At 39.1% G+C, this 26455-nt stretch overlaps 1 protein-coding gene and 1 long non-coding RNA gene across 10 annotated transcripts in view; one reads left to right on the top strand and one right to left on the bottom strand.

The window, feature by feature from the left end:
- Positions 1-4045, bottom strand: part of TPD52L1 (TPD52 like 1) — a 72157-nt gene extending 68112 nt beyond the window's left edge. For 2 of the 9 annotated variants that reach the window (XM_045844231.1, XM_045844233.1), the window contains exons 1-3: positions 3955-3993; positions 3146-3200; positions 1806-2024 (exon numbers count right to left, since the gene is read on the bottom strand). In XM_045844231.1, coding sequence (XP_045700187.1) covers positions 1806-1824 — 19 coding nt within the window. In that variant the 5' untranslated portion in view covers positions 1825-2024; positions 3146-3200; positions 3955-3993. Of the gene's footprint in view, positions 1-1805; positions 2025-3145; positions 3201-3954 lie in introns of those variants that run through there. The other 7 variants (XM_045844236.1, XM_045844237.1, XM_045844234.1 and 4 more) reach the window with 7 other exon arrangements.
- A 56-nt stretch (positions 4046-4101) lies between these two features.
- Positions 4102-26455, top strand: part of LOC123821289 — a 28770-nt gene continuing 6416 nt past the window's right edge. Inside the window, exons 1-2 of the long non-coding RNA XR_006786098.1 lie at positions 4102-4230; positions 4315-4410. This is a non-coding gene — a long non-coding RNA (uncharacterized LOC123821289). The remainder of the gene's footprint in view (positions 4231-4314; positions 4411-26455) is intronic.

The following is a 26455-nucleotide window of genomic DNA, read 5'->3' as shown; positions in this document are numbered from 1 at the left end:
AGAAACGAGTCAACACGTGCAAAGCACAAAGCACAGAAACAGGTGCACAGTAAACAAACCTCCCTATTTTTATCCTCACCTACCAGACCTACAATTTTTCCAGCTCACCCTGCACAACGAGGGCCTCTTTTTACATCATCATCACGGCTGCAATTTCACATTTATTCAAATAACTCTCAAATTAATGTCTGTCTCTTCCTCTACTGCTTCCACTCCAGGAAGCAGAAATCATATGTTTGCCTCTCCTACCACAGTGTTTGGCAAAGAAATGCACTAGAATGTTTGTTAAGTAAACCTCTCAAGTAAGGCAAACCAATGTCACCTGAGTCTCCAATCTGCAGTTTCAAATGTCTTCAGAATTAGTTTTTCTTGAACTTACCAAGTAACAGAATGACCCGGAAAACTTCTGACATACCCATGCCCAGACCCCAGAGATGCCAGTTTGATTGGTCTGGGATTAGCCACAGCCAGTATTGAAAACTCTCCAAATAATTCTAATGTGCTAGTCAGGTTGGAAAGCCCCAGTGCTGTTCCCATCTGCTTCAATTCCGGAGGGAAGGCCTCTTAGCCGATCGCTGCTTTCGAATTTAACTAACCTCAGGGGGGTTGATTTTTTTCTTATTTATATAATGGGCAGCTTCATGGGCAGGATCTTGGCTCGCGGAACAAACAAGGATGGTTCGCATTGTTCAGACAGTTGTGATCCTGGCAGCAAACCTGTTGGATGGCTCCAGGCCCCTGCACCCTAAACAGCTCTCATTCGGGACGCTCCTGCCCCTGAGAGTGAGCGCACAGGAACCTCCTCTTCTCTTATTTACCGTAAAACTCACCACAGAATTCCTTACACTGTATAAGAAACGTGTGGTGTTTGTTTTCACATGCTGAAGAAGGCAGAACTCAACCCATCCCTTCCTGGCGTTGCTCCCAAGATAGATCCCAGAATCAGCGTTCTTCCTCCCGGTCTAGCGCTCCACCTTCTCCCATCTCTGCTCCTTCCCACAGTCCGTTCACTCCCGTTCCTGCAAGGTTCCATGGGGCTTCCCTAACCCCAGTCCCAGTGTGATCCCAGATATGAGGATTCCCTTCGAGAAGCCACTGCGGGCTTCTCCAGCTGGCGGCCCCAGGATTGGGGAGCTGGGAGACCGGACCGCGGCAGGGCCTCCCCCCCGCCCCACCTGTGCATCTGGGGAGGCACAGGGTGCTCCTGGACCACGGGAAACCCAGACTCAACGTGTTGGTCCGCTGCAGATCAGCAGGCGGGCAATTCTTTCCTCCCCGGGGAAGGCCGGTCCCTGCACAGCCAGCCTCTCGCGTATCCGGGATACCCGGGTCTCCCCGGAACCACCACATCTGGGCACCCCGCGCCCAGCCCGTTACTTGGGAAGTGCAGGAGGCAAGCCCGCCGCTCAGGGCGAGAGAAGTCGCCCTCCCTCCCCCACTCCCCGCGGGAAAAGGAACGAAACGCGGATTCCTAACCCTGCACAACAGGTCCTTTGGGCACTTGCGAGGTCCAGGAAGGGGTGGGGGGGGGGCGACAAACTGAGAAAAGAGGCGAGAGTATTCCGTGGGCGTATTTCCCACGGAGGAACCTTTCCATTTAACGTCTCCTACGCTTGTCTCCAGCCCCCAGCAAACCCTGAGGTTGGGGAGCAGGAACCATCCCGCGGGCGTGGGTAGGAGCAGAGTTGCGGACCTGTGAAGATGGCACCGGTCCGCTCTGCCCCAGAAGTTAGGTGCTGCAAGAAAAGCGCCTCGATGCGCGCGGCGGGGCTGACCCTCACCAAGGGCGGTCGGCGACCACTCACCTTGTGCCTGCGCCTCCATGGTTGCCGACTTCGGGCTGAGGTTGGCAGGAGCGAGCTCTCAGAGATTCAGACAGCAAAGCCCGAGTTCAGAACGCAGCTGGCCCAGCCACTGGCGCCCTCTCTCTGCACGCGCGTCGCGAGCTCTAAGTGCAGGGGAAGAAGAGTCTCCGGCAGCAGCTTCTGGTTACCTCGGCTCCCAGTCCACCTGGCCTAGACCGCCTTAGGGGGGTAAAAAAGGCCACTGGTGGGCGCCACCTGCCGACCACTCTGCGCATTGAGCCGAGGGCGCCCCCTTCTGGCTCAGGCCCCGTGCTCAGGCCCAATAAGCACCTCACTGATCTCAAGAAGGCCCTGAACTAGGTTGTACCCGAGTGAATACCGTGGGAGAGAGGAAAGAGGGAGGATTTACAATACTAAACGACCATTGCTCCTGGGGGAAATTCTGTTTAGTTTTTGTTACCTTCTGGACTCAACATATTTATCAACTAACCAACATATAACCTTGTTTTCTGTGAGTTTCTATTTAAAGATATGTTAATATATACTGATGGTTAACTCATTAACCTTTTCAACTTATGTATTTTGTCGCTAGGACACTAGACAGCAGTTCAGCACTGTGTTTGGGGGCCATTTTAAATAGCAACTCCCAGCCCTCCCGCAACAAGTGCACAAAAATGGTTTAATTGTAGTCTGTGAAGAGGGTACTTGTTTACAGTATGAGAGCTGAAATAAGAAGGTAGAGCTTAGCCTTGTTTAACCTCAGCTGGGAATGCGTACAACTGTCCACCCAAATTTTTCACGGCTCTGCCAGTGTCTGAGAATGGCCATGAAAGTGCTATATTGATTTTGGTGTCATAAGTAAATTTTAGTGATGAGGTAAGTTCACAAATATGGATCTTGCAAATCAACTGCGTATATGTTTTCTAATTCAAAAACCTGCCCTGGCCAGTGTGGCTCAGTTGGTTGGAGCATTGTCCCATAACTGAAAGGTCCCTAGTTCCTTCCCGTCAGGGCACATACCTAGGTTGTGGGTTCAATCCCTGGTTGGGGCACATATGGGAGGCAATTGATCAATGTTTCTCTCTCACACTGATGTTTCTCTCTCACACTGATGTTTCTCTCTCACACTGATGTTTCTCTCTCTCTCTGTCTCACTTCCTCTCTCTCTCTAAAAATCAATAAAACATATTTAAAAAAAAACCATAGGCCATGTCTATAGGTTGATGAAGCAGTCACATTTTCAAGAAAAAACTAGAAGTGTACAGTTCCATTCCAAGCCTAGCCTGGCAATTGGACTAAACAGCATAGCAGGGACTAAGAATCATCAGCTCATGTCTCACCTGCTCAGGTCTTCAGCTGTTACAGATCGCCCCTTTTTCTTCCTACCTACACAATCTGCATGTAGAAAAGGAAAGGTAGTGTTTATTTACACTTGGTCCTGGTTTTCTATATATTTTTACAGTTTTCTTTTTTTCTTAAACTAGGTGTTAAAGTGTGTCAGGGTCAAGTGTCAGTCCCATATTGAGCCCCCATATTTCCTGCCAAAGAGCCTTATACAAATTCACAGCTCAAAAAAAAAAAAGAGTTGGTGAATAAACAACTAATGGACCAGTAGGTTCCATTTCATCCATGCCCAAGTTATTTCAAAGTATAGACTTAATAAACACAATGTGCTTTTAAATTTTTGCTTGAGAGAAGGAACACTCATGATTTCCTGGCACATGTAAAACCATATCAGTGTTTTTTGGTTATGTTCAAGATATCCTTGATCTGTCATCATTGATGTTAAAACTGCTCTTTAGAACACCAAGCACAGGACTTTTTAAATGGCTTTTGGTGATAGTGACCATGGATGCACCAAGTGATAAGTTAGAATCAGTGCTTTAAAAAAACACAATCAGTGATTAAATTGGTTTTAGATTCTGTTCAGTGGTTCTGGTCCTCTCCACCCTGGAAATTAAACACCAGGTTAGGCTTGATTCCCAGCTGTTAAAAGAAGTTAAAAATAGTCAATGACTTTCCAGCTTGAGTCATTTAACCTTCACCTAAACTCTGACTCATTTTTCTGATTCATAAAATTTTAAACTACTACCCCTTTAATGTCATTGTTTATAATAATAAAATATTGATATTTATTAGAAATACTTACTGAATATTCCCTGCGCCAGGGACTGTGGTAGATGTAAGGATACAAGTGAAAGGCCTGTTCCTTTCTACCCAAGAAGCTCGCTGTCTGGAGAGAAGGAGGGATAAACAGATGCTTTATAAAGCCGTGCAACATGATAAGTGCTGTGCCGGAGGAGAGCCCAGTGTGCATGTCAGCAGTGAGGGAGGTCTCCTAACTCACACTGCTGGAGAGAACAAGGAACACTTCTTTAAAGATGTTTGCCTCAGCTGAGTCCTAAAAGATGAAAGAGTTAACCAGGTATGTTGTGTTAACCCCCAGAGAATGGTTTAGCCAAGGAACAATATACTATTGTTATATCCTTCTTTTTTCCTTGTCACTCAGGATGGTGAATTTTCTCAACTTCCTTTAAGCTTAGTAAACAGTCATCTACCTCCTGCTGTTCTTCATCTTTGCAGCTACTTCTCAGGGAAAAAAGGGGTAAGTGTTCTAGTCTATGCAGTCCTGGTTCAGTCCCGCGGAATTGATTTTCTGCAGAGGTGGGGATGCAGCAGAAATCATAAATGTCCAAAGTGTATTCAGCAGTTCTTGTCTAACCAAGTTCGAGGTCATTTATAACATAACACACTGAAGGTGCTCTTGGGAGGTAGGCAGGGCACAGAAATGAGAGGAAGCAGTAGGAAAAGACAAATAAAGTGTGTAGTTCTGGCTCACAAACATCACAAACACATTGAAGGAGAACATGGACTTTGGGGTCCATTAAATTCTCGCATTGAAAGTGACTGTGTAACCCAGAGCAAGTTTCTTAGTCTTTCCATGCCTGGGTGTCTGATATTTGGGGCTATAAGACGTGCTAATGGATGGGTCCTTTCCCTCCCGGCCCTCTGGGTGCCTGGATTGCTAGGGCAGGTGGTCCCCAGTCCTGTCCTGCATCAACAGCACCCAAGGGGCTTTAAAACTTTTCTGATACTTGCCCCACTCTCCAGATATTCTGATTTGCTTTTTTGTTTTTAATTAAGAAAGTTACCGCCCAGGTTAAACAGAAAATAATGAAAAGAAAATGAGCAGGAGGAGCAAGGGTTTCCCGAGTCCCCACCCCACTCCTGCGTCGGGGCAGTTGGGCAGGGAAGAGAAGTTCGAAGGAGAGCTTACATGTGTGTCTGCCTGTATCTCTCACCCTTTCCTCTCCCCACCTCTTCAGAGCAAAGAGGACCTGACCATGACAGTCCCATCAGCAACTCTGATGGCCAGATTGCTTTGAGGACTGTTAAGGAGAGACTGTAACTTTGTATTTCCCTCACTTTTAAGTGGTATAGGAAAACACCTAGATGTTTCCTTGAACCCCACGTGGGTGAAGTTAGGAGACAACCAGCTAGTGAGCCATCATTCACAGGAGGCTGGAGAGAGACCAGGGAAGGAAGGGGTGCAGCAGAGTCCCTTAGGAAGTTAAGAGGGGATGAATGAAGGGAGAGCAGCTAGTGTCTGTGGGGACCCCTGCCTAGCCAGCTGGTCTGCTGGTACCACCCACATCATGCTACAGAGCAGGGGAAAAGGGAATGGGGAGAGTATGTGAGATATTGCTCCAATAGGAGACCCAAACTGCCTTCTCCCCACCCGCACAAACTCCCCAGTCCTCAGGAGGACTTAGAACACGTCTCCTGTTCAAGTCCACCGGCCAGAGGGATGGCTGTGGAGGCCAGAGATTAGTGGGCTACTGTCTTGCCAGGACCACTGAGGTAGAGAATAAAGAAGTGAACGTCAGACAAGTGTAGCCTGTGGTTGTAGGGTTCAAAAGGAGTCATTGCAACATATGTCTCTGTGTTATGCGGATTATTTTGAGCCAAAGGCAACAAAGTCCCTGCAGGCTCAAGAGAAACTTCTACCCGCCACTCTCCAGCTACTTAGAATTTTAGCTAAGGTGTTTACTCATCATCAGAATAAGAATGATCAGAAATAACCTCTTTTGACTTATCCAGGTGGCAGTCTATTAATTAACTACTGAACATCGTCTCTTTTTATTATCCTGAAATGAAACTCTAGAGTCCCAAGGTGCCTTACCTCATCCTTAGCTCAGAATGTCACATATACCAAATGCCCCTTTTTGTCTCCGAATCTCTTAGGTATGCAGGGTCTCTGACTCTGTCGTGCACATGGGGTTCCTCTGTGTACAAATTAAATTTGATTTTCTCTTGTCAGTATGTTTCATGTTGATTTGATTATTCAATCTGTCATGAAAACCAGAGGAAGGAAGAGAAAATTTCCCCCTTTCTCTACAAGGCCATCAGCTAGGGTCCACCAGGATTTAGGGGCTCCTGAATGTCAACTTCATCCACTTAAATAGAGAGTCATTTGGTCTCATCCCTTCCTCTCAACTCCCGCCCCCTACTCCACCGAGAGGGGCTGGTGCCTAGTAGAGAGAGGGGCAAAAAAATCCTATTAGTTTTTCCTTTGTAATTCTCCAACACACATGCACAAGCACACACACCCACATGTGGAGGGAGAGAGAGATGGAGAGAGAGCTTAGAAGGGGGGTGTAGAGAGAGAAAGAGAGAGATTTTCCAAGCAGTGCTGAGGGAGGGGAGAAATGATTTACTCTGAGGCAGAGACAAGACTAAATCACATATCAATGCAAGATTGTTGTACTAACCGAAAACTAACTAAACCCAAGGAAGCTGAACCAGCTGCCTGCAAAAGAGTCATTTTCAAGCTAGTTGGGGGAACACACATTTTATATTTATCACTCAAAACTTGTGACTTCTCAATAAATTGGTTACACTATATGAAATCCTCTACAGAAGACCTAGTGTACACATTTTGTTTTTTCCAAGTTCCTCAAACATTTCTAGACATATTTCCAGGATCCATCAAGTATGCATGAAAATTCAGAGAATTTAAAGGGTATGGATCCCTTTTTGCTCATTATAAAGAGACATATTATTTAAATGAACCCTAATATGCCTATGTACATGTATGTTAATGCTTACTCCTTTATACTTTAAAGCTCTAAAATATAAAATCACTTTTTAAAAATATATTTTATTGATTATGCTATTATAGTTGTCTCATTTCCCCCTTCACTTCCCTCCACCTTGCACACCCTCTCCCACCCACATACCCCTGCTTTAGTTCATGTCCATGTGTCATAAGTTCTTTAGCTTCTACATTTCCCATACTATTCTTGCCCTCTCCCTGTCAATTTTCTACCTATAATCTATGCTACTTATTTTCTGTACCTTTTCCCCCTCTGTCTGCCTCCCACTCACCTGTTGCTAAACCTCCATGTGATTTCCATTTCTATGGTTCTGTTCCTGTTCTAGTTGTTTGTTCTTGTTTTTGTTTTAGGTATGGTTGTTAATAATTGTGAGTTTGCTGTCATTTTACTGTATATGTTTTTTATTTTCTTTTTCTTAGATAAGTTCCTTTAACATTTCATATAATAAGGGCTTGGTGATGATGAATTCCTTGAAGGTGACCTTATCTGAGAAGCACTTTATTTGCCCTTACATTCTAAATGAAAGCTTTGCTGGATAGAGCAATCTTAGATGTAGGTCCTTGCCTTTCATGACTTGGAATACTTCTTTCTAGCCCCTTTCTGCCTGCAAGGTCTCTTTTGAGAAATCAGCTGACAGTCTGATGGGAACTCCTTTGTAGGTAACTGTCTCCTTATCTCTTGCTGCTTCTAGGATTCTCTCCTTCATTTTTACCTTGGCTAATGTAATTATGATATGCCTTGGTGTGTCCTTGGGTTCAACTTCTTTGGGTCTCTCTGAGCTTCCTGGAAGTCTATTTCCTTTGAAAGATTGGGGAAGTTCTCCTTTATTATTTGTTCAAGTAACTTTCCCACTTGTTGCTCTTCCTTTCCCCTTCTGGTACCCCTATAATTCGGATGTTGGAACATTTAAAGATGTCCTGGAGGTTCCTAAGCCTCTCATTTTTTTTTTTTTTTTGAATTCTTATTTCTTCATTCTTTTCTGTTTGGTTGTTTCTTTCTTCCTTTTGGTCCACTTCATTGATTTGAGTCCCAGTTTTCTTCCCATCACTATTGGTTCCCTGTACATTTTCCTTTATTTCACTTAGTGCAGCCTTCATTTTTTCATCTAATTTGCAACCAATTTAACCAATTCTGTGAGCATCCTGATCACCAGTGCTTTGAACTGTGCATCTGATAGATTGGCTATCTCTTCATTGCTTAGTTGTATTTTTCTGGAGCTTTGATCTGTTCTTTCATTTCAGCCATTTTTTTTTTATCTTGACGTGCCTGTTATGTAGTGAGGGGTGGAGTCTTAGGTGTTCACCAGGGCAGGGAAACCCAGTCTCTGGGTTGTGATGCTGATGTGGGGCAGGGGTCAGAGAGGGAACAATGGTGTTTGCTACATTCTCTGCCAGATTTCAGTCCCTTCTGCCTCTTCCCCCAAACAAACTGGGCCTTTCTGGGCTGATTCCCATGTGGGTGGGCTTGTGTACATTCTAGGACCCTGTAGGTCTCTCCAATGAACTCTCCTGTGAGGCTGGGAGTCTCTCCTGGTGCCTCAATTCCACAGGTGTTTTCAATCAGTGTTTTGAGGTTTTATTTCCCTGCGCTGAGACCCTGGGTTGTGCAGTCTGTCTCTTCCCCTAGTTTCTCCAGGTTTATCTGTATGTGAATATGGGACCACCCAGTCGGACAGCTGCCTTGTGCATCATGCCCCTCCACAAATCGCCTCCTCTCTGGGTTTGCCTGCTGCCACCCCACGCCCGGGGTCCACAAGCCACGGCTTTTTTTGCCTGGCCGCCCAACTCTGACCCTCCTACTGGTCTGGGTCATTGTGTCTACTTTCCTTCACTGGTCCCTTCCTCTTCTTTCCACCTTTATCTCCCTCCTCCCTCCCCTCTGGCTGCTGTCAGTCTGTTCCATGTATCTATATCTCAGTTCTATTTTGCTGGTTAGTTTGTTTTGTTCATTAGATCCCTCTTATAGGTGAGACCACCTGGTGTTGGTCTTTCACTGACTGGCTTATTTCACTTCTCATAATATTCCATCATGCTGTCCCAAAAGGTAGGAGCTCCTTTTCTCTTTCTGCTGCGCAGTATTCCATTGCATAAATGTACCAGAGCTTTTTGATCCACCATCTACTGATGGGCGTTTAGGCTGTTTCCAGCACTTGGGTATTGTAAATAGCACTGCTAAGAACATACGAGTGCATAAGTTCTTTTGAATTAGTGTTTTTGGGATTTTTAGGGTGTGTTCCCAGCAGTGAAATGGCTAGGTCAAAAGGCAGTTCCATTTTTAGTTTTTTGAGGAAGTTCCATAGTGTTTTCCAAAGTGGCTGTACCAGTCTACATTCTCAACAACACTGCTCTAGGGTTCCCTTTTCTCCATATCCTCACCAGCATTTGTTGTTTGTTGATTTATTAATGATGGCCATTCTGACAGGTATGAGGTGATATCTCATTGTGGTTTTAATTTTCATTCCTCTGATAGCTAGTGATATTGAGCATCTTTTCAGATGTCTGTGGGACATCTGTTTGTTCTTGGAGAAGTGTCTATTCTGGTCCTTTGCCCATTTTTTAATTGGATTGCTTGTCTTCCTGGTGTTGAGTCATATGAATTGACTCTTTATATATTTTGGAGATTAAACCCTTGTCCAATGTATTATTGGCAAATATATTCTTCCAAATGGTTGGTTCCCATTTTTATTTAGATGGTTTCTTTAGCTGTAAAGAAGCTTTTTAATTTGATGTAGGCCCATTTGTTCATTTTCCCCTATATTTCCCTTGCCCTAGGTGATGTATTGGTAAAAAATATTGCTATGTGGGATATCTGAAATTTTCTACTAAAATTTTTATGGTATCATGACTTATATTTAGGTATTTTATCCATTTTGAGTTTATTCTGGTGTATGGTGCAAGTTGGTGGTCTAGTTTCATTTTTTTTAATGTATCAGTACAGTTCTCCTGACACCACTTATTGAAGAGACTATTTTTACCTCATTGTATGCTCATGCCCCCTTTGTCAAATATTAATTGACCACAGAGACATGGGTTAATTTCTGGGTTCTCTGTCCTGTTCTGTTAATCTATGTGTCTGTGCTTATGCCAGTACAAGGCTGTTTTGATTATGGTGGCCTTGTAATGTAGTTTTATATCAGGTATTGTGATTCCTCCAAGTTTATTCTTTTTTCCCAAGATTGCTGAGGCTATTTGGGATCTTCTTTGGTTCCATATAAATTTGGGGGATATTTGTTTTAGATCAGTGAAATATGCCATTGGCATTTTAAGAGAGATTACATTGAATCTACAGATTGCTTTGGACAGTATGGACATTTTAATGATGGTAATTTATCCAACCAATCTGGGAACAAAGTATATGCTTCCATTTACCTTCCTCAATTTCTTATTCAGTGTTCTACAGTTTTTGAGTATAAGTTTCTTACCTCCTTGGTTAAATTTATTCCTAGGTACTTTATTTTTCTTTTTGCTATAGTAAATGGGATTTTTCTCCTGGTTTCTTTTTCTGATAGCTAATTGTTGGTGTACAAAAATACCATCAATTTCTGAATATTGCCTGTGTTCTACTACTTTGCCAAATTTACTTATTAGTTCAAGTAGTATTTTGGTGAAGACTATGGGGTTTTCTATGTATACTGTCATGTCATCTGCAAATAATGACAATTTTACTTCCTCCTCAATTTTGATGCCTTTTATTTCTCTTTCTTGTTTGGTCTCTGTGGCTAGAACTTCCAGTATTATGTTGAATAAGAGCAATGAAAGTGGACACACTTGTGTTCTGCTATTAAGGGAAAAGCTTTTAGTTTTTGCCCATTGAGTATGATGTTGGCAGTAGGTTCCTTATATAAGACCTTTATTATGTTGAGGTATGCTCCCTCTATTCTCATTAGCTGAGTGTTTTTATCATAAATGGGTGTTGGATTCTATTAAGTGCTTGTTCACTGTCCTTTGCTATGATCACATGGTTTTTATCCTTCATTTTGTTTTATGTGGTATCATGTTTATTTATTTGTAAATATTGTACCATCCTTGTATCCCTGGGATAAATCACACTTGACCATGATATATGATCTTTTAAATGTATTGCTGTATCTTGATTGCCAATATTTTATTGAGGATATTAGCATCTATGTTCATCAGATATATTGGCCTGTAATTTTCTTTCATTGTTGTGTCTTTACCTGCTTTGGAATTAGGATAATACTGGCCTTGTAAAAAGAGTTTGGGAGTCTTCTCAAAGACTCCTCTTCTTGAATTTTTTTGTATTAGTTTGAGAAGGATAGGAGTTAGTTCTTTGTTAAACGTTTGGTAAAATTTGCCTGTGAAGCATCTGCTCCAGGCCTTTTGTGTGCTGGGAGTTTTTGCTTACTGCTTTGATCTCACTAGTTGTTATTGGTCTGTTCAAGCCTTTCTGCTTCTTCTTGATTCAGTTTTGAAAGATTATGTGTTTCTAGAAATGTATCCATTGTTCCCAGGTTGTCCAATTTCTTGGCATATAGGTGTTCATCACAATTTCTTACAATAATTTGTATTTCTGTGGTATCCGTCTTTACTTTTCCTCTTTTGTTTCTGATTTTATTTATTTGAGTCCTCTCTCTTTTTTTCTTGGTGAGTTTGGTTAATTGTTTGTTAATTTTGTTTAACTCTTTAAAGAGCCAGCTCCTGGATTCATTGATCCTTTGAACTTTTTTTTTTTTTAGTTTTTATGTCATTCAATTATGGTCTGATCTTGATTATTTCCTTCCATACTCTCTGGACTTTGTTTGTTGTTGTTCCACTAGTTCTTTTAGATGAAGGGTTAGGTTGTTTGTTTGTTTTTTTTTGAGAATTTTCTATTGTCTTTAAGTAAACCTGTATTGCTATGAATTTCCCTCTCAGGACTGCCTTTACTGTGCCTCATAGGTTTTGGGTTGTTTTGTGTTCATTTACATTTGTTTCCAAATACTTTTTGACTTCTTCCTTGACATCATTGTTAACCTATTTATTATTTAATAATATTTTATTCAGTCTCCATGTATTTGAATGTTTTTGAGTTTTTCTTTAATGTTGGTTTCTAGCTTCAACCCATTGTTACCTGAGAAGATGGTTGGTATGATTTCAGTTTTCTTGAATTTGTCAAGGTTTGTGCTATACAATGTGGTCTATCTTTGCAAATGATCCATGTGCATCTGAAAGAAATGTATGTTTTGCTTCTTTGGGGTGAAATGCTCTGTAAATATCAATTAAGTCCATTTGATTTAGGGTATCATATAATGCCATGATAATTTGTTGACTTTTTGTTTGGACAATCTATCTGTTGTTGATACTGGGCTGCTGAAATCTCCTATGATGACAGTATTGCTAACAATCTCCTTCTTAAAATTCTCCAAGATTTGTCTCATATATTTAGGGGCTACTATGTTGGGTACATATATGATTACAAGGGTTATATCCTCTTGTTGGACATCTCCCTGAAGTATTATGTAGTGGGCATTTTTGTCTCTTGTTATGGACTTTGTTTTGAAGTCAATTTTGTCTGATATAAACATTGCTATCCCAGGTTTTTTTTAAAATGTCCATTTGCTTGGAATATTTTTTCTATCCCTTGACTTTCAGCTTGTGTAGATATTTTGATCTGAGGTGGGTCTCTTGTAAACAGCATATATGTAGATCATGTTTTCTCATCCATTCAGCTATCCTATGTCTTTTGATTGGGGCATTTAATCCATTTACATTTAAGATTATTATTGATAGGTATTTATTCCCTGCCATTTTTTTTCTTTTGTGCCTGTGTTCCTCAATCTCCCTCCCCTCTCTCTCTCTCTCTCTCTCTCTCTCTCTCTCTCTCTCTCTCCATCGTCTTAAAGCAGTCCCTTTAGCATCTCTTGAAATGATGTTTTGGTGGAGATGTACTCTTTTAGCCTTTTTTTTTTTTTTTTTGGTTTGGGAAACTCTTATTTCACCTTCCATTTTAAATGAGAGTCTTGCTGGGTAGAGTAGTCTTGGTTGCAGGTCTTTGGTTTTCATTACTTGGAATATTTCATGCCATTCCCTTCTGGCTTATAGTGTTTCTTCTGAGAAATCAACTGATAGCCTTATCGAAGCTCCCTTGTATGTTATTAGCTGTTTTTTCCTTGCTACATTTAAGGTTCTCTCCTTGTCTTCAAAGTTTGCCATTTTGATTATAATGTGTCTTGGATTGGGCCTCTTTGGGTTCATCTTGATTGGGGCCTTCTGTGCTTTTTGTACTTGCATGAGTTTTTCCCTTATCAAGTTAGGGAAATTCTCTGTCATTATTTTTTCAAACAGGGTTTCTCCCCCTTGCTCCTTTTCTTCTCCTTCTGGTATCCCTGTGATGCAAATATTGTGATGTTTCATATTGTCCTGCAGCTCCCTTAAACTATCTTCTTTCTTTTTGAGTATTTTTTTTTCATTTTGTTGCTCTGACTGGGTGTTTTCTTCTACCTTGTCTTCTAACTTGCTGATTCAATCCTATGCTTCATCTAGCCTGTTTCTATTTCCTTCTAGTGTGTTTTTCACTTCAGATACTGTATTCTTCATTTCCTCTTGATTCTTATTCATAGTTTGTATGTTCTTTTTCATGCTTATGTAGTTTCCACTAAGTTCCTTGTAGTTCTCACTGAGTTCCTTTATCATCTGTATAACCATTACTTTGAACTCTATGTCTGGTAAATAGCTTGCCTTCATTTTATTTAGCACTTGTTTGGGGATTCCTCCTTTCCGTTTGATTGGGGGTTGTTTCTTTGTCTCCCAATTTTTGGTGATTGTTTTTATTTGTTTCTGCATATTATATTGATGTGCTTTGATTCTCTGTATTTGTGGGGTGGCCTTATGTGGTAAGAGAGGTGTGGGACTTGGTGGTCCAGTCTCCTTGATCCCCTGAGCTAGATGCTCTAGGAATGCCCCTTATGCAAGTTATGTGGGCTTTCTTGTTGTAATTGGGTTTTTGCTGTCATTGGCCTGTTCATTGATGGGTTCTCCCCTCTGGCTGGCTGACTGAGAGTCACAACCCCTCCTAAATCTTGTATGCTGTTGCACAGGAGCTGCCAGAACAAAACAAAACAACCCAGCAAACAAAACCCGCACCAGTGCCCACCAACCACTGCCATCATGTTAACAACAAATGCACTAAGATTAATAAAGATGGAAAGAGAATAAGACTACTACACAAAAGGAAAAAAGAATATGAGGTGACTAATGAAAAGAAAAATGATTTTGAGAGGGTAGAGAGAGGAGAAATAATGAGTACAGAATGGAAACAAAGTGAAGAAAAGGAATAAATAAAGTTTGCAGTGTAAATAAATTAAGGAGTGAATAGAGCAAAACAGAGTAAGAAAAGGAAAGCATACAATATGGGATTTGAAAAAAAATAGTGAAAAAATGGGAACCAAACTGAAGAAAAACAATCACTGCAGTAATATTCACAACAAATGAGCAAAAATTAATAAAGGGGAAAAAGAATAAGAATATTATGAAAAAGAAAAAAAAGGGGGGAAAAGAAAAAAGATTGTGAGATTTCTAAAGGATAGAAAAATGATTTTGAGAGGATAGAAGGTGAAGAAATAATAAGGAGAAGGGTTAGAAACCAGGCTAAGAAAAGGAGAAAACAAAATTTACAATGAAAATAAGATAGGGCAGAAGAAATGCAAAATGGGGTAGGACAGGGGAACAGTAAAATATGAGATCTAAAATTTAATAAAAAGGAAAAACTAGGAATAAAATTGAAGAAATGCAACAACACAATATCAATGACACCTGAGCAAATATTAATAAAGATGGAACAAGAATAGGATATTATGCCCTGGCTGGCGTAGCTCAGTGGATTGAGTGCGGGCTGGGAACCAAAGTGTCCCAGGTTCAATTCCCAGCCAGGGTACATTCCTGGGTTGCAGGCCATAACTCCCAGCAACCGAACATTGATGTTTCTCTCTCTCTCTCTCTCTCTCTCTCTCTCTCTCTCTCTCTCCCCCTCCCTCCCTTCCCTCTCTAAAAATAAATAAATAAAATCTTTAAAAAAAAAGAATAGGATATTATAAGAAAGGAAAAAAATAATGTGAGATGAATAATGGAAAAATAGTTTTGAGAGGATGGAGGGAGGACAAATAGTAAGAGTGAGGAATGGAAACAAGGCATTGAAAGGGAAAAATAAAACAAAAATAAGAAAGAGAGCATGAAAGTAAAATAGAATAAGAGAGAAAAGAGTAAAATATAAGATTTGAAATAAAACTAAAATAAAAATAAAATATATATAAATAAAATTTAAAAAATGATGAAGTAATAGGGACAAAATTGAAGACAAAGAAACAATGTTAAAAGGCTATACAGGAGAAAACGTAACAAAAATAATGAAAAAATATATTGGGATTCATCTCAGCAGAGTCTAGTGTATTTTTGCCTATTGTCTTCTCCTTCAGGACCTGTCCTGGGTATTGTCAGCTGGTGTCCCAATCTAGCTTTAGGCAGCCTTTCTGAGGCTACAAACAATCCATGGTCTGTGGCTGTCTCCTTCCGGCTTGGCTGATCTTCACTGTTCTGCCCTGCTGTCTCTTTATCGGCAAGAGGCCCAGGCATGGTTCTTTTAACCTCAGCAGCACCACATGTACCACCTCCACCTGCCTCTAGAGGGGGCTTGTGGTGTGATCAAGAGGGTGTAATTCCTGGTTCTCTCCTGGGAGGCACTGTTCAGTTCTCAGGGAAGATGGTGGGTGTGTCCCTCCACCCCAGAGCCACACATCTTGGTCTGTCCCAGATTATTTCCAACAATATGTAGTTTGTGATAAATTAGCCATCTGTTTCATGTGAGGGGCCAGTCTGTGTAAAAGGGTCAGCTCTTTCCTGCTTGGCGCTGATGGCAGCTCCGTGTAAAGAGCAACCTTTAAAAACATCTAAATGTATTTGTTTTCCAAGGTGTTAATGAAGGGCATCACAACCTCGCACTATTGGCATTTTTACTGGCTAAGTCTTTGTTGTGTTGTATGACATACAGGACCATCTCTGGCCTCTCCCCATTAGATGCCAGTATAAACTCTTTAGTTGTGACAATCACACATTTCTCCGCTCATCGTCAAATGTCTTCTGGAGAGCAAAGTTACCCCCAGGTGGGAACCAAAGCTTTAACTTTTTCTTGAAGATCCAGAATCCTTATGAATAAAAACGATTATCTTGTATAATTCAAGGAGGACTGCAGTACAGGGAGATCCTCTGGACCTAGCCAGGGAGGGGACTTTTGCCCATTTTTTCCATATAGATCTGCTCTTAGAGTTCTCCTGTCTCTGTCATTGTCGGTCATTCCTCATCTGCTGCCGGAACAGGTGCCATTGTCGAAGAAAGGACTCCGAGGGGCTTTACCTCATTTCTAGAGAGAGAGGGGAAGAGCAGGAGAAGGCGGCATGATCAGGGTGGCTGCTGCCCTCTGCCTCTGCATGAGGGCAGCACTAGAAGTTCTTTCTCTTTTTTTGATCGAACCGTCCATGTCTGCACACAGATCTACTGTCCATAGTCATAAACGCTGTTGTGCTTTTCTGTTTAGTAAGTGATAGTCATTATCCTGGAGATATAAATACATTTTTATGTATTTTATTCTAAAGGACTTAATATTTTGTCTTCCATATTTAAATAATAATATCTTCCATTCTCTCACCCATGATTATAGCAACTAGTTCCATTCATTTAAGTTTTCTTTAATATCTTTCAATAAAGTTTTAATCTCTTAATAGAGACCTTGAAACTCTTTTGTTAGATTCATTCCTAGGCTCCTTGCATTTTGTTACTATTAAAAGAGTACCTTTAGAATTACAACTTCTAGCTTTTTGATGTTTAGAAATATAATAAAGTTTTTTAATATGATTTTTCATTCACTAAACTTGTTAAGTTCTCATTTTTTGTAGATACTTTTGGTTTATCTAGACAGATAGATAATCTTCAAAAACAACTGTCTATATATGTAAATAACTATCACCAATCTATATGTATTTATCTACCCCTTCTCAGTATAAGCACTAAACAGAAGTGGCGAGTGTAAACATTTTTATCTTCTTTCTATACAGATTTTGTGTAAAATGGGTAAACATTACAAAAGCATAAACATTTTGTCTTCTTTAAAATTACAAATTTTAAAGCAAAATTTCTATTTTTTAATCATTTAGGATAATATAATAGATTTTTTTGGTAGCAATTCCTTTCAGTTTTCTTAGGTTTTCACCTTGAGTAGATGTTGATTCATTTGCAAGTGATTTTTCTTCATTTAGTGAGTTAAATATAGTTTTTCTTGAATCTTTTATTATAGGGAATTATATTAATGCACTCTCTAACAGAAATCTTCTCTGTATCCTTGGGATAAACCCAGCCTAACTTGCTAATATTTTGGTTAGAATGTTTGAATCTGTATTTGTGAGTGACTTTTTAAGTGGGATGACTAGCTCTTCACGTTTGTCTTTCTTTCCTCTAATACAGGTGAGGTTTTAGATTTCCTTCTGAGTGTCACTATACTGAGAGCTCAAATTTTGCCATGTAGTGAGTGCCTTTAGTATTGAACTCTAAATAATTTTTATTTTACTTTTATTTTTTTTGACCTAAGAATCCTTTTAGAATTATATTTTTAGTATCTAACTTAATGAGATGTCTTTTGTTTTTTATTCTCAATTTAACTACATGTGTTTAACAAATGTGGTCTTTTTGATGCCACCTCTTTGAAATTCGTTGAGACATACTATATTGCCTAATATATAGTCATTGTTTAAATTTTTCATTTATGTTTAAAGGAATGTATATACTCCCATTCATAAATACCTACATTCCATTTAGATCAAACTTGTTTATTATGTTGTGGAAATCTTCTATATCCTTATTGATTTTTTTCTGCACATTCAATCAATTATTAAAAGTTGTGTGTGAAAGGTTTCCATTATAATGGTGTAGTTAATGTCTCCTCTTTAGAAGACATTATATCCTTCCAGTGAAGTTAATTTTTTATCTTTGTATATGGACTATCTTTATTTTGCCTTGAAATACTGCTTATTAACATAATAAATATTATGTTAATATTTAATAAATAGCATAGCAAATATAAACATAGCTATGTTATAGTTCTTTGGGTTTGTATTTACTTGATAGAACTTTTTGCAACTTTTAGCTTCAGTCTTTGCTGTCTCTCGTGAAGAACGTGCTGTGGGGTTTTTGTTTGTTTGTTTTATATAGTCTGACAATCTATTTCTTTAACATTATGTGTAATTACTTCACATAGAGTCATTTATTTCTACCATCTTACTGTATACATTTTTTATTTTGAACCCTGTCATGTTTCTTATTTCACTATTTCCCTGTAATTGTTTCAATATATACACAATAATTCTATTCTTTAATTGATTTTCTTAATAGTTTCACATGCATATTTAGAATATTTAAAGTTAGGGGGTGTGTGTGTGAGAGAGAGAGGTTATTATTTAATACAGTCCAAAATAAAATTGTTAATATATACTTAAGTCAATATTATTAGTTTGGGTTTTTATTACAATAAAAATGAAAACATGACCTCTAATAGTGAAATGAAACATGCAGCATTCTCTTTGGCTTTCTCTTACCTGTCTAACCTTAGTTATAACTACTTCCCAGATTTAACCCTTCATTTCGGGGGGTTTCTTGACCAGCCTTCCTTCACCTGAACATCCTCTCACCCATCCCCATGCTTTTGTCGTCTCCTTAGAAAGGCCTTCTCTCACCAACCACCCTGCCGCTCTGTGTGTGTGTGCATAGAATCTCCTTGGCAGTAGGTAGTTTTGTCCCCATTTTACAGACAAAGAAACCGAGTCTTATTTCACTGAGATGATTTGTGACTTAGGTCAGACAGTTAATAACAGTACAGCTGGGATATGATCCCACACTAAATTCCTCAACCTATGTTCTTAATACAAATAGCGGTCTGCCTCCGATTTCTAATTTCCTTTCCCTCCACTCGTGGGAACATTTACCGTCACAGCTCATACAGAAATATCAGAGAATAGTCCGTGAAACTATAAACTAAAAACCAAATTTAATGGACTAAATTCACCTAAAGTAAGTGTTGTATTGTATTAATTTAAAAAATTGAGGGGAAAAAGAAGAAAAAAGCACCCAGACTTTCTCTGAGAAATATTGACTTACCTCTGTGTCAGGATGCTGTACCTTCTGTGCATCTAATGACACATTAACCAGTCCCCTGTCTTTCCAGGGGAGGAAGAAAAGGGCTGCTCTGCTCACGAGCTGGGTCAGCAGTTTAAAGCATTCACTAGGAAAATGAAGAAAATCAGCACAACCCGACAAACCACAGGAACTCTCAAGCACTGCGACATTTCAAACCAGTTCTGAAAGGAAAATGTGTAATTATCCCCCATAACTGTCAAATGAGCATAGCAGCCGCATAACTGCCGGTGAATAGAATCAATCTGAGAGCAAACAGGATCCATCAAACTGCTTGAATAATTCAATGTCTTGTTAAAAAAGATGTTCTTCCCCTTTTAACTCTTCTTATATATTTAAGGAGTTTTGCTTTCTACCTTAATTTTTTTTAAAAGTTCTACCTCTATCTTCAAACCACTCTTGCTGAAACACCACTCAGTACTCACGTAGACCCACAGGCTCACTCTGGTGATGACGACCCACAGTGAGAAGACTCACCCTCCGTTTCTACCCTTTCACAAGCTCAGATGCTCCACCCAGATCTGTCATTTTCAGTAAGAGTTTCATGAGATCTGAAGTACACAATGTAATTATTTAAGGGAAATTTTTTCTATAATTTATATGCTGCTATTGAGCATTTATTCTACCTTTTATTCTAACATTCTGGTTCTATTTGCTGTTACCCAGACTTGCTTGCCATTGTACTAACTTCTGCTTGGCATGTGATATCCTTACATCATTCTAAGAAATCTATTTTTCCTTCAGTACTTTTTGTCTTTTAGATTGTTTCATTTCTTTCAGTAAGCTCCATTACTTAATTTAGTGAGTCTTTTTTATGAAAAAAAGTATAAATTGCTGCCTTCTTATTTGTAATGCCCTAAAACTATTTTTAGCTCTCATGGTTTCACACTTATGACAAATGCAATGACTTTTTTATGTTCCTCCATGTGGACTATCAGTGATTCCGGCATAATCAAACTCACGTGGCTGCCTCTAATTTTTTGGATCTTGGTTTTTTCCTTCAAATCAGTCACCATATTGTTACCAATGAGCTAATCATTTTTACTATAAAAAACTGTCCATAACCCAGGGGCATTGATCAAAATTTATTTTGCCTGGTATTTTATATATGTTTTCCTAAAATAAAAACAAGTAAGACAACACTTTAAAAAAATAAGCGACTCCAAGATTAAACACAGTGGTAAATATGATTTTCTATTTATCATAATGTAGAAAACTGGCTTTGGAAACAATTTATTTATATTTATATTTATTTATATTTATTTTAAGAAATAAATTAGCTTAAATAAAAATATTAAGTAACAGCTCATTTGGATACCGCAAAATGATTGTAAACAGTTGTACCAGAGGAACCAGTGATCTAAGCTGAACAGATTCCAAATTGCAGTGCCCAAGATGAACACCAGAGGGTGCCAAATCATAAGCACTTTAAAACAAAAGCATGTCTTAATAAAAGATGACCTTATTTCAACGACAACAAATCCAGTGATGATAATAGCTATCACTTCTTGATTATCTACTTTGTTTTAAGCATTTTGCTAGGCAATTTACACATGTAAACTCATTTATCCTCACAGTATCTTTTAAAATTATCAATTATTATCCCAATTTTCTAGATGAGATAATAAAATATTGTTTTGTTTCACTTTGATCTTTTGAATGTGATATTGTTCTATGTGTGCATGGTTTCTAAGGCTTTGCTACAGATTATATAAATTACAATTTTCAAGAATCTTGTGGGTTAGATTACATTGCCTTCTTTTGTAGAAGAAAGAACTGGGGTTTAGAGAGATTAATGAATTTGCCCAAGATTACCAGTTATTGGTGAAAACAAGTCTGTTTAAAGCTAAAGCTTTGGATTTTACTAAGTCAAACAGCTTCTCAAGGATCTCACAGTAAATCCTTTCTCTCAATCTCTTCCTGCTTCTCTTCAAGTGTGTTAAATACATAACACTGACCGTACTCATTACAATGGCATATGGCAGTGTGGTAGTAGGTTTAAAATGTAACAGCAATCATCATACAAGCCACAACAATGTTGATACAACTGTTGGAAGTTTTTTTTTACAATATTATTATGTATATTTATTAGAAAAAAAGAAGCACAAGAATGAGCCACTAGACTTAAATCAATTCACCACTGTACTCTAGATGCATTTCATGATGTAATAAAGTGACTTGTTACAAGGTAAGAGTAAATTTGAACTTAAAACCATATTGGGCTACAGCACTATGGGTCATTTTAGAAAAGCAAGAACTAAATACCAAGAGAGTACTCTACTTAAAAAGAGAGAGGCACAGCCAAAGAGGGATTCCAGGGTAATCATTATAATTATTATGGTTTTAATAATCATCATGTGATTCAGCTCATATTTATGCTGCTAAGTACATTTCACTAGAACCTAGAATGTTCACTATAAGATACTTTTAGTTCAGTTTCTACTAAGTAGAAGTTTCATGAAAGAAATTTAAACTGTGAATTTTAAAATGTGATAGTATTCCTCCATTATACTATTTACTAATAAATCACAGGAGAAAAATATAAATAGAATAGCCCGGAGTCCTGACGGCAGAGATAATTATCGAATTAAAGAACCGACCTTTGCAGAAGTTTCTCCTGTTCATGTGCTCTGGCCCTTTGAACAAACACTCCTCTCTGACAAGCCTTTCTATATTTGGTCACTGGATTGTTCTCTAAATTGGTTGAAGCTTTTGGATCCTGTTATAAGTAAGATCTTGCAAATTGTGAGAAGTTGTCATTGATATGATGACTTCAATAGTTTGAATCTAGGCCAAAAATGACAATGTTTGAATGTGAAGCACACTTGTTTTTTAATGGGGAACTTTGAAAGGATGGGAGGGCTACTTGCACTGCATGGCTCCATCCCTGAATCTGGACAATTTCATGGTTACACCAGCGGGACCTTGACAGATTGTCATCACTATTACCTGAGCTAACGCCTCCTTGCTGTCCTATCTAATCGTTGGGTTGGCAGGTGGTGGCAATAACATTTTCCTCATGTTTTCAAGTCTATTTCTTCATAGAAAGGCTCCTATGGATAGTCATTTTGGAACCAATAAATTATTATTTTTAAAATTTTTATTACCTTACAAAAATACAATTTGCAAATTAGTGACACCTTTATCACATGTGTCTGTGCGCACACACACATCCATACCAGTGGTGTGCTGGCAAACCACCTCTCTGCTCTGCCCTCACTCCCAGCCCTCCACCCCAAAGGCTCTGGTTTATACAGTCTGCCAATTTCTGCAGTGTGAACACCCCCATTTTTGCCAGTTTGAAACTACCAACTTGATGTCACCAAACAAGGATTCTGGAAGAGATGAACATAATTGATTCTCCAAAGCTGATGAAGGCCAGCCTCAGGACATGCACACATACACATAAGGAGTGTGTGTGTGTGTGTGTGTGTGTGTGTGTGTGTATTTAAACCCACAATGCTGTCTTGACACCTCTGTGCTCTCACATCTCCTCAGCCCATCCTTTGACTTCAGCCATGCGAGGGCCATCAGGTACCAGGAAGTGAGGCCTGGCAGCACCTTCCTCAGACTTCCATCTTGGGAGCTCTCTGCCTCTACTTCATAGGATGCCCTTAAGATTCAGGTGCAAACATGGAAGTATGAGCGAGTGACTGTCTCATGGAGCAATCCTTGACTAATGGGGATCAGAGCAGGTGGATGAACATCTCTGCTTCTGTGTTTGGGGTAGGCAACTGTGACACACAGTCTACATGGCTCTTCAGAGGGTCCTGTGCAATAGAGCACAGAGCCTGGATAACGCATCCTTGGGTACACTCTCCTGCCTTCCCTGGTTCATCCCCCCAGTGGCTCCCTCCTGTTTCTTGAATTCACATCCCAAAGTAAACTACTACCTTCAGGCGAGATCTCATCTTGGGCTCTCCTCTTTTGGTGGGCATGGACTGAGATTCTAGGCTTAATGACAGCAATTTGATGACATATAATCACCACCAACACCACCAAGTAGGTCACTAGTTAATGTTTGTCTACAAAATATTTAATTTGCTTTCTTTTTAGTTTAACTGGAAATTAAGGCCATTTGGCTTAGATTGTAACTTTTAATAAAGGAAAGATAGCTGTATAATAAAATCTAAATGGTCTCTATAAAAATGAGAAATACTTGTAGTGCAACGATCTATAACATCAATTGTCTTGAGCATGTTCTATTTAAGGTATATATACCAAAAAATTATCAAAGACAAATAAATATACATTACTCAGTAAGCTATCTCTTTCTCCTGTCCATGTCTACAAAAAATTAATTCTTATAATGACATACTAGAAGTATCTGTTTAAGAGGACACAGAATTCTTATGTAGTGTAGGAATTTAAAATGGTTATGTAAACAATTGTCATAATATTAAGATAGCAGAACATTGTGATTAAGTTAATTTTCACTTCCCTATGTAAAAAGAAAATATTAATAATGGGCTCAGAAGGTAGTTTTAACCCATAATCATTCTGAGTTTTAGCTTGGTTTATATTATTCTTGGCTTAAGTTTAAACTATTTAAGTGTGGTAAGATAGCTATTATGATTCATGTATTTTTGTGTTTTTCTTCTCTTTCTGATAGCCAGAAATCAAAAACTTAGTATTGAGGTCAGCTAATTCAAATAAAATAAAACAAGAAACACCTTAAACATACAACATATCAAATAGAGAAGGCAAATATAAAATTTAAATATTCTTGTAAACTTTAATGGAAAATACTCAAATACATAGCCAGATGAGTAATACTATATTTAATCTAAGTTGTTTACTTAGAAAAAAACAATTTTAATTTTTCCCAATTTTAAAACATAACATTTGAACACAAAATAAAGACATGCATACACTGAGAATTTAGAACATACAAAAAATAGAAGAAAACAAAAACCACTCTAATATTATTTCAATGTGTCACTGGAACTCCAGTGTTTTTAACTCTGTCTGCCTGTGTGCACTAGCCCAAGTAAATGTAGAAAGTTTTCAGTATAGAAAGCAAAAATAGTTTAATATTGAATTGACCAATCTGGAGATGGGAAGCTAATGCTGAAAACCAGACTCCCCAGTGGCGGTTACAGGTTGCGTATAGAAAAATCACAAGATACTGTGGGTTAGGGGGCTCAGGTTGTGCTGGGAGCTGATTGGTTGGAGGCCACATAAGGGTAATAGATCATTTCTTCAGGTTTTAAGGGCAGTTCAGATGGCTGCTCTGGTGTCCCTCTGTCTGGCATCATGAACGCGTAGCCTAATGGTTGTTCCACCTTAGGCCTCAGGAGCTGAAACACAACTTCAGTCGAACTGTCATCTCCAGCCTGCCAGAGGCCTCGACCTTGTGACTATTGGTCAGCTCCCTGGCTACTGTCTTCTGCTGCCTTGGGGTTGTTGATTATCCTAGGGAAAGGCTAGGTCTCTAAGGGATATATCTATCTCTATCTCTATCTATCTCTATCTCTATCTCTATCTTTATCTATATATATAGAGAGAATAGAGTATGTATCTATATGTATATATCTAGATCTAGGTCTATCTCTCTATACATACCCTTACTCTCTCTCTCTCTATACTCTCTCTCTCTCTATAGAGAGATAGATATACTCTCTCTATAGAGAGAGAGTATAGAGAGAGAGATGATTTTTAGAGCTAGTGTTTAAAACTTAATTTAATGAAAGTTGGAAGGACCCTCAGTTTCAGGTGTAAAAACATTTTTTTTCCTTTTTTGTGTGTATACAAATTTTAAAACTTTTAAATAACTTCATTAAAGTACAAATGACATTAAACTCTTAAATTTAAAGTGCACAATTAAATGCATTTCCACATACTGTATATGTAAATAATGACCATGATTAAGTTAATGGACATTTTCCAGAGTTTCCCCAGGTCTCTTTGTAATCCGTCCTCCAACCTCTTTCTTCTCTCCGCCTGCGATTCCAAGGGCACATACATCAGAACTTTTGATCTTGATCCACAGACCCTTAAGGTTCTATATATTTCTCTTTGATCTTTTCTCTTTTTGTTCTTCAGATAACAATAATTTTTATTGATCTGTCTTCACATTTACTGACTCTTTAGTGTGTTATCTCCATTATACTTTTGAACTCATCCAGTGAAGCTTTCCATATACTATGTTGTTTGATTCTAATTTTTTGTCTGGTTCTTTTTAAAATAGTTTCTATGTCTTTGCTGAGCTTTCTATTTTCACTCATTTTCCCTTTTTCAGCTTTCTTCCCTCCACGATACCCCTCTTGTCCTGCCTTCTTTCTGTGGTTCCGAAGCAGGTGAGCTGGCAGAGGTTCCTGCAGAGTTCTAGCAGCTGTGCCCTCTGAAACCGTGCCTGTGGGACAGAATCGTCCGAGGGAACCTAAGACCCTTGCCACCTCGGGCAGTGCCATTTGCACGTTTGGACTCCCCCCCACACTCTGCCTGGTCTGGTTTATTCTCAGCCTTTTCAGGCAGCAAGTTGTTATCTTTGTTGTCCACATCAGGGCGAGACCAGTTACTGGGGGGGTTGTATCACTGTATCAGAACTCATACTCTTCAGGAGCATTTTATTTTCATTTTATAAAATAATTTTTAGGTAAAATAAAAGTATTATGCAAAGAGCTTGAATTTTATAATAAAATAGTCTACCAATAGCTTTAAACACATTTGTTCAGCCTCAGAGAAGTTTGGGTTAAAGATTTGGGGCCTCATTTTGGTTTATTTAAGAGTAACAGTGGTTTGAGCTGAGAGAGCCATCTGGAAATAGGTTTCAGAGAGTCATTTGGTTGCATTTGATACTTCCTAGTTCTGCTCCTGGATACATGCCTAATGAATTAAATTATTGCGATTTTCCAGGCTTTCATTAATGTGTTTGTATAGAAGATAAGCAGCAAGAATAGTGTTTTTAAGGACTCTTAGCAAGAATATGACAGATGTTTGAAGCTGTTTCCTAATGACCTGGTAATTGTTCAGCAACAGTATTAGAACAACTGAAAGTGTTTTTTCTAATAGAAACAGTTTAGTGCCTGAGGTAGTCTTACAACATAATCTGATTTCATAATTGCTGTTAGTCTAATACTGAATGAAGTCTGAATACAAAGTAGTGGAAGGTAAGACCAGTTGTGTCAGTCGACGTTTTCTAAATACCTTTCATTTAACAAAACACCACCAGTATTTATCCTCTAGTAGATATTTGATAAATAACCATCATGAAGCAACTCTGGGAATAATAACATGATCCTGAGGTTCTCTGGGGGCTCCAGGAAACTTGGCAGTGGTGTGTGTGGTGTTTCGTTCACAGATTTACCCCTGGCAGGACTGAATAGTTCTCGCGATGAGCGAGCAGCACTGACTCCCCAAG

This window comes from Phyllostomus hastatus, unplaced genomic scaffold (genome assembly GCF_019186645.2).
Source record: "Phyllostomus hastatus isolate PE091 unplaced genomic scaffold, TTU_PhHast_1.1 phas_contig_40, whole genome shotgun sequence".
Classification (NCBI taxonomy): Eukaryota; Metazoa; Chordata; class Mammalia; order Chiroptera; family Phyllostomidae; genus Phyllostomus; species Phyllostomus hastatus.
The sequence above is the reverse complement of the archived record's forward strand: the minus strand, read 5'-3'. Positions and strand labels throughout refer to the sequence as shown.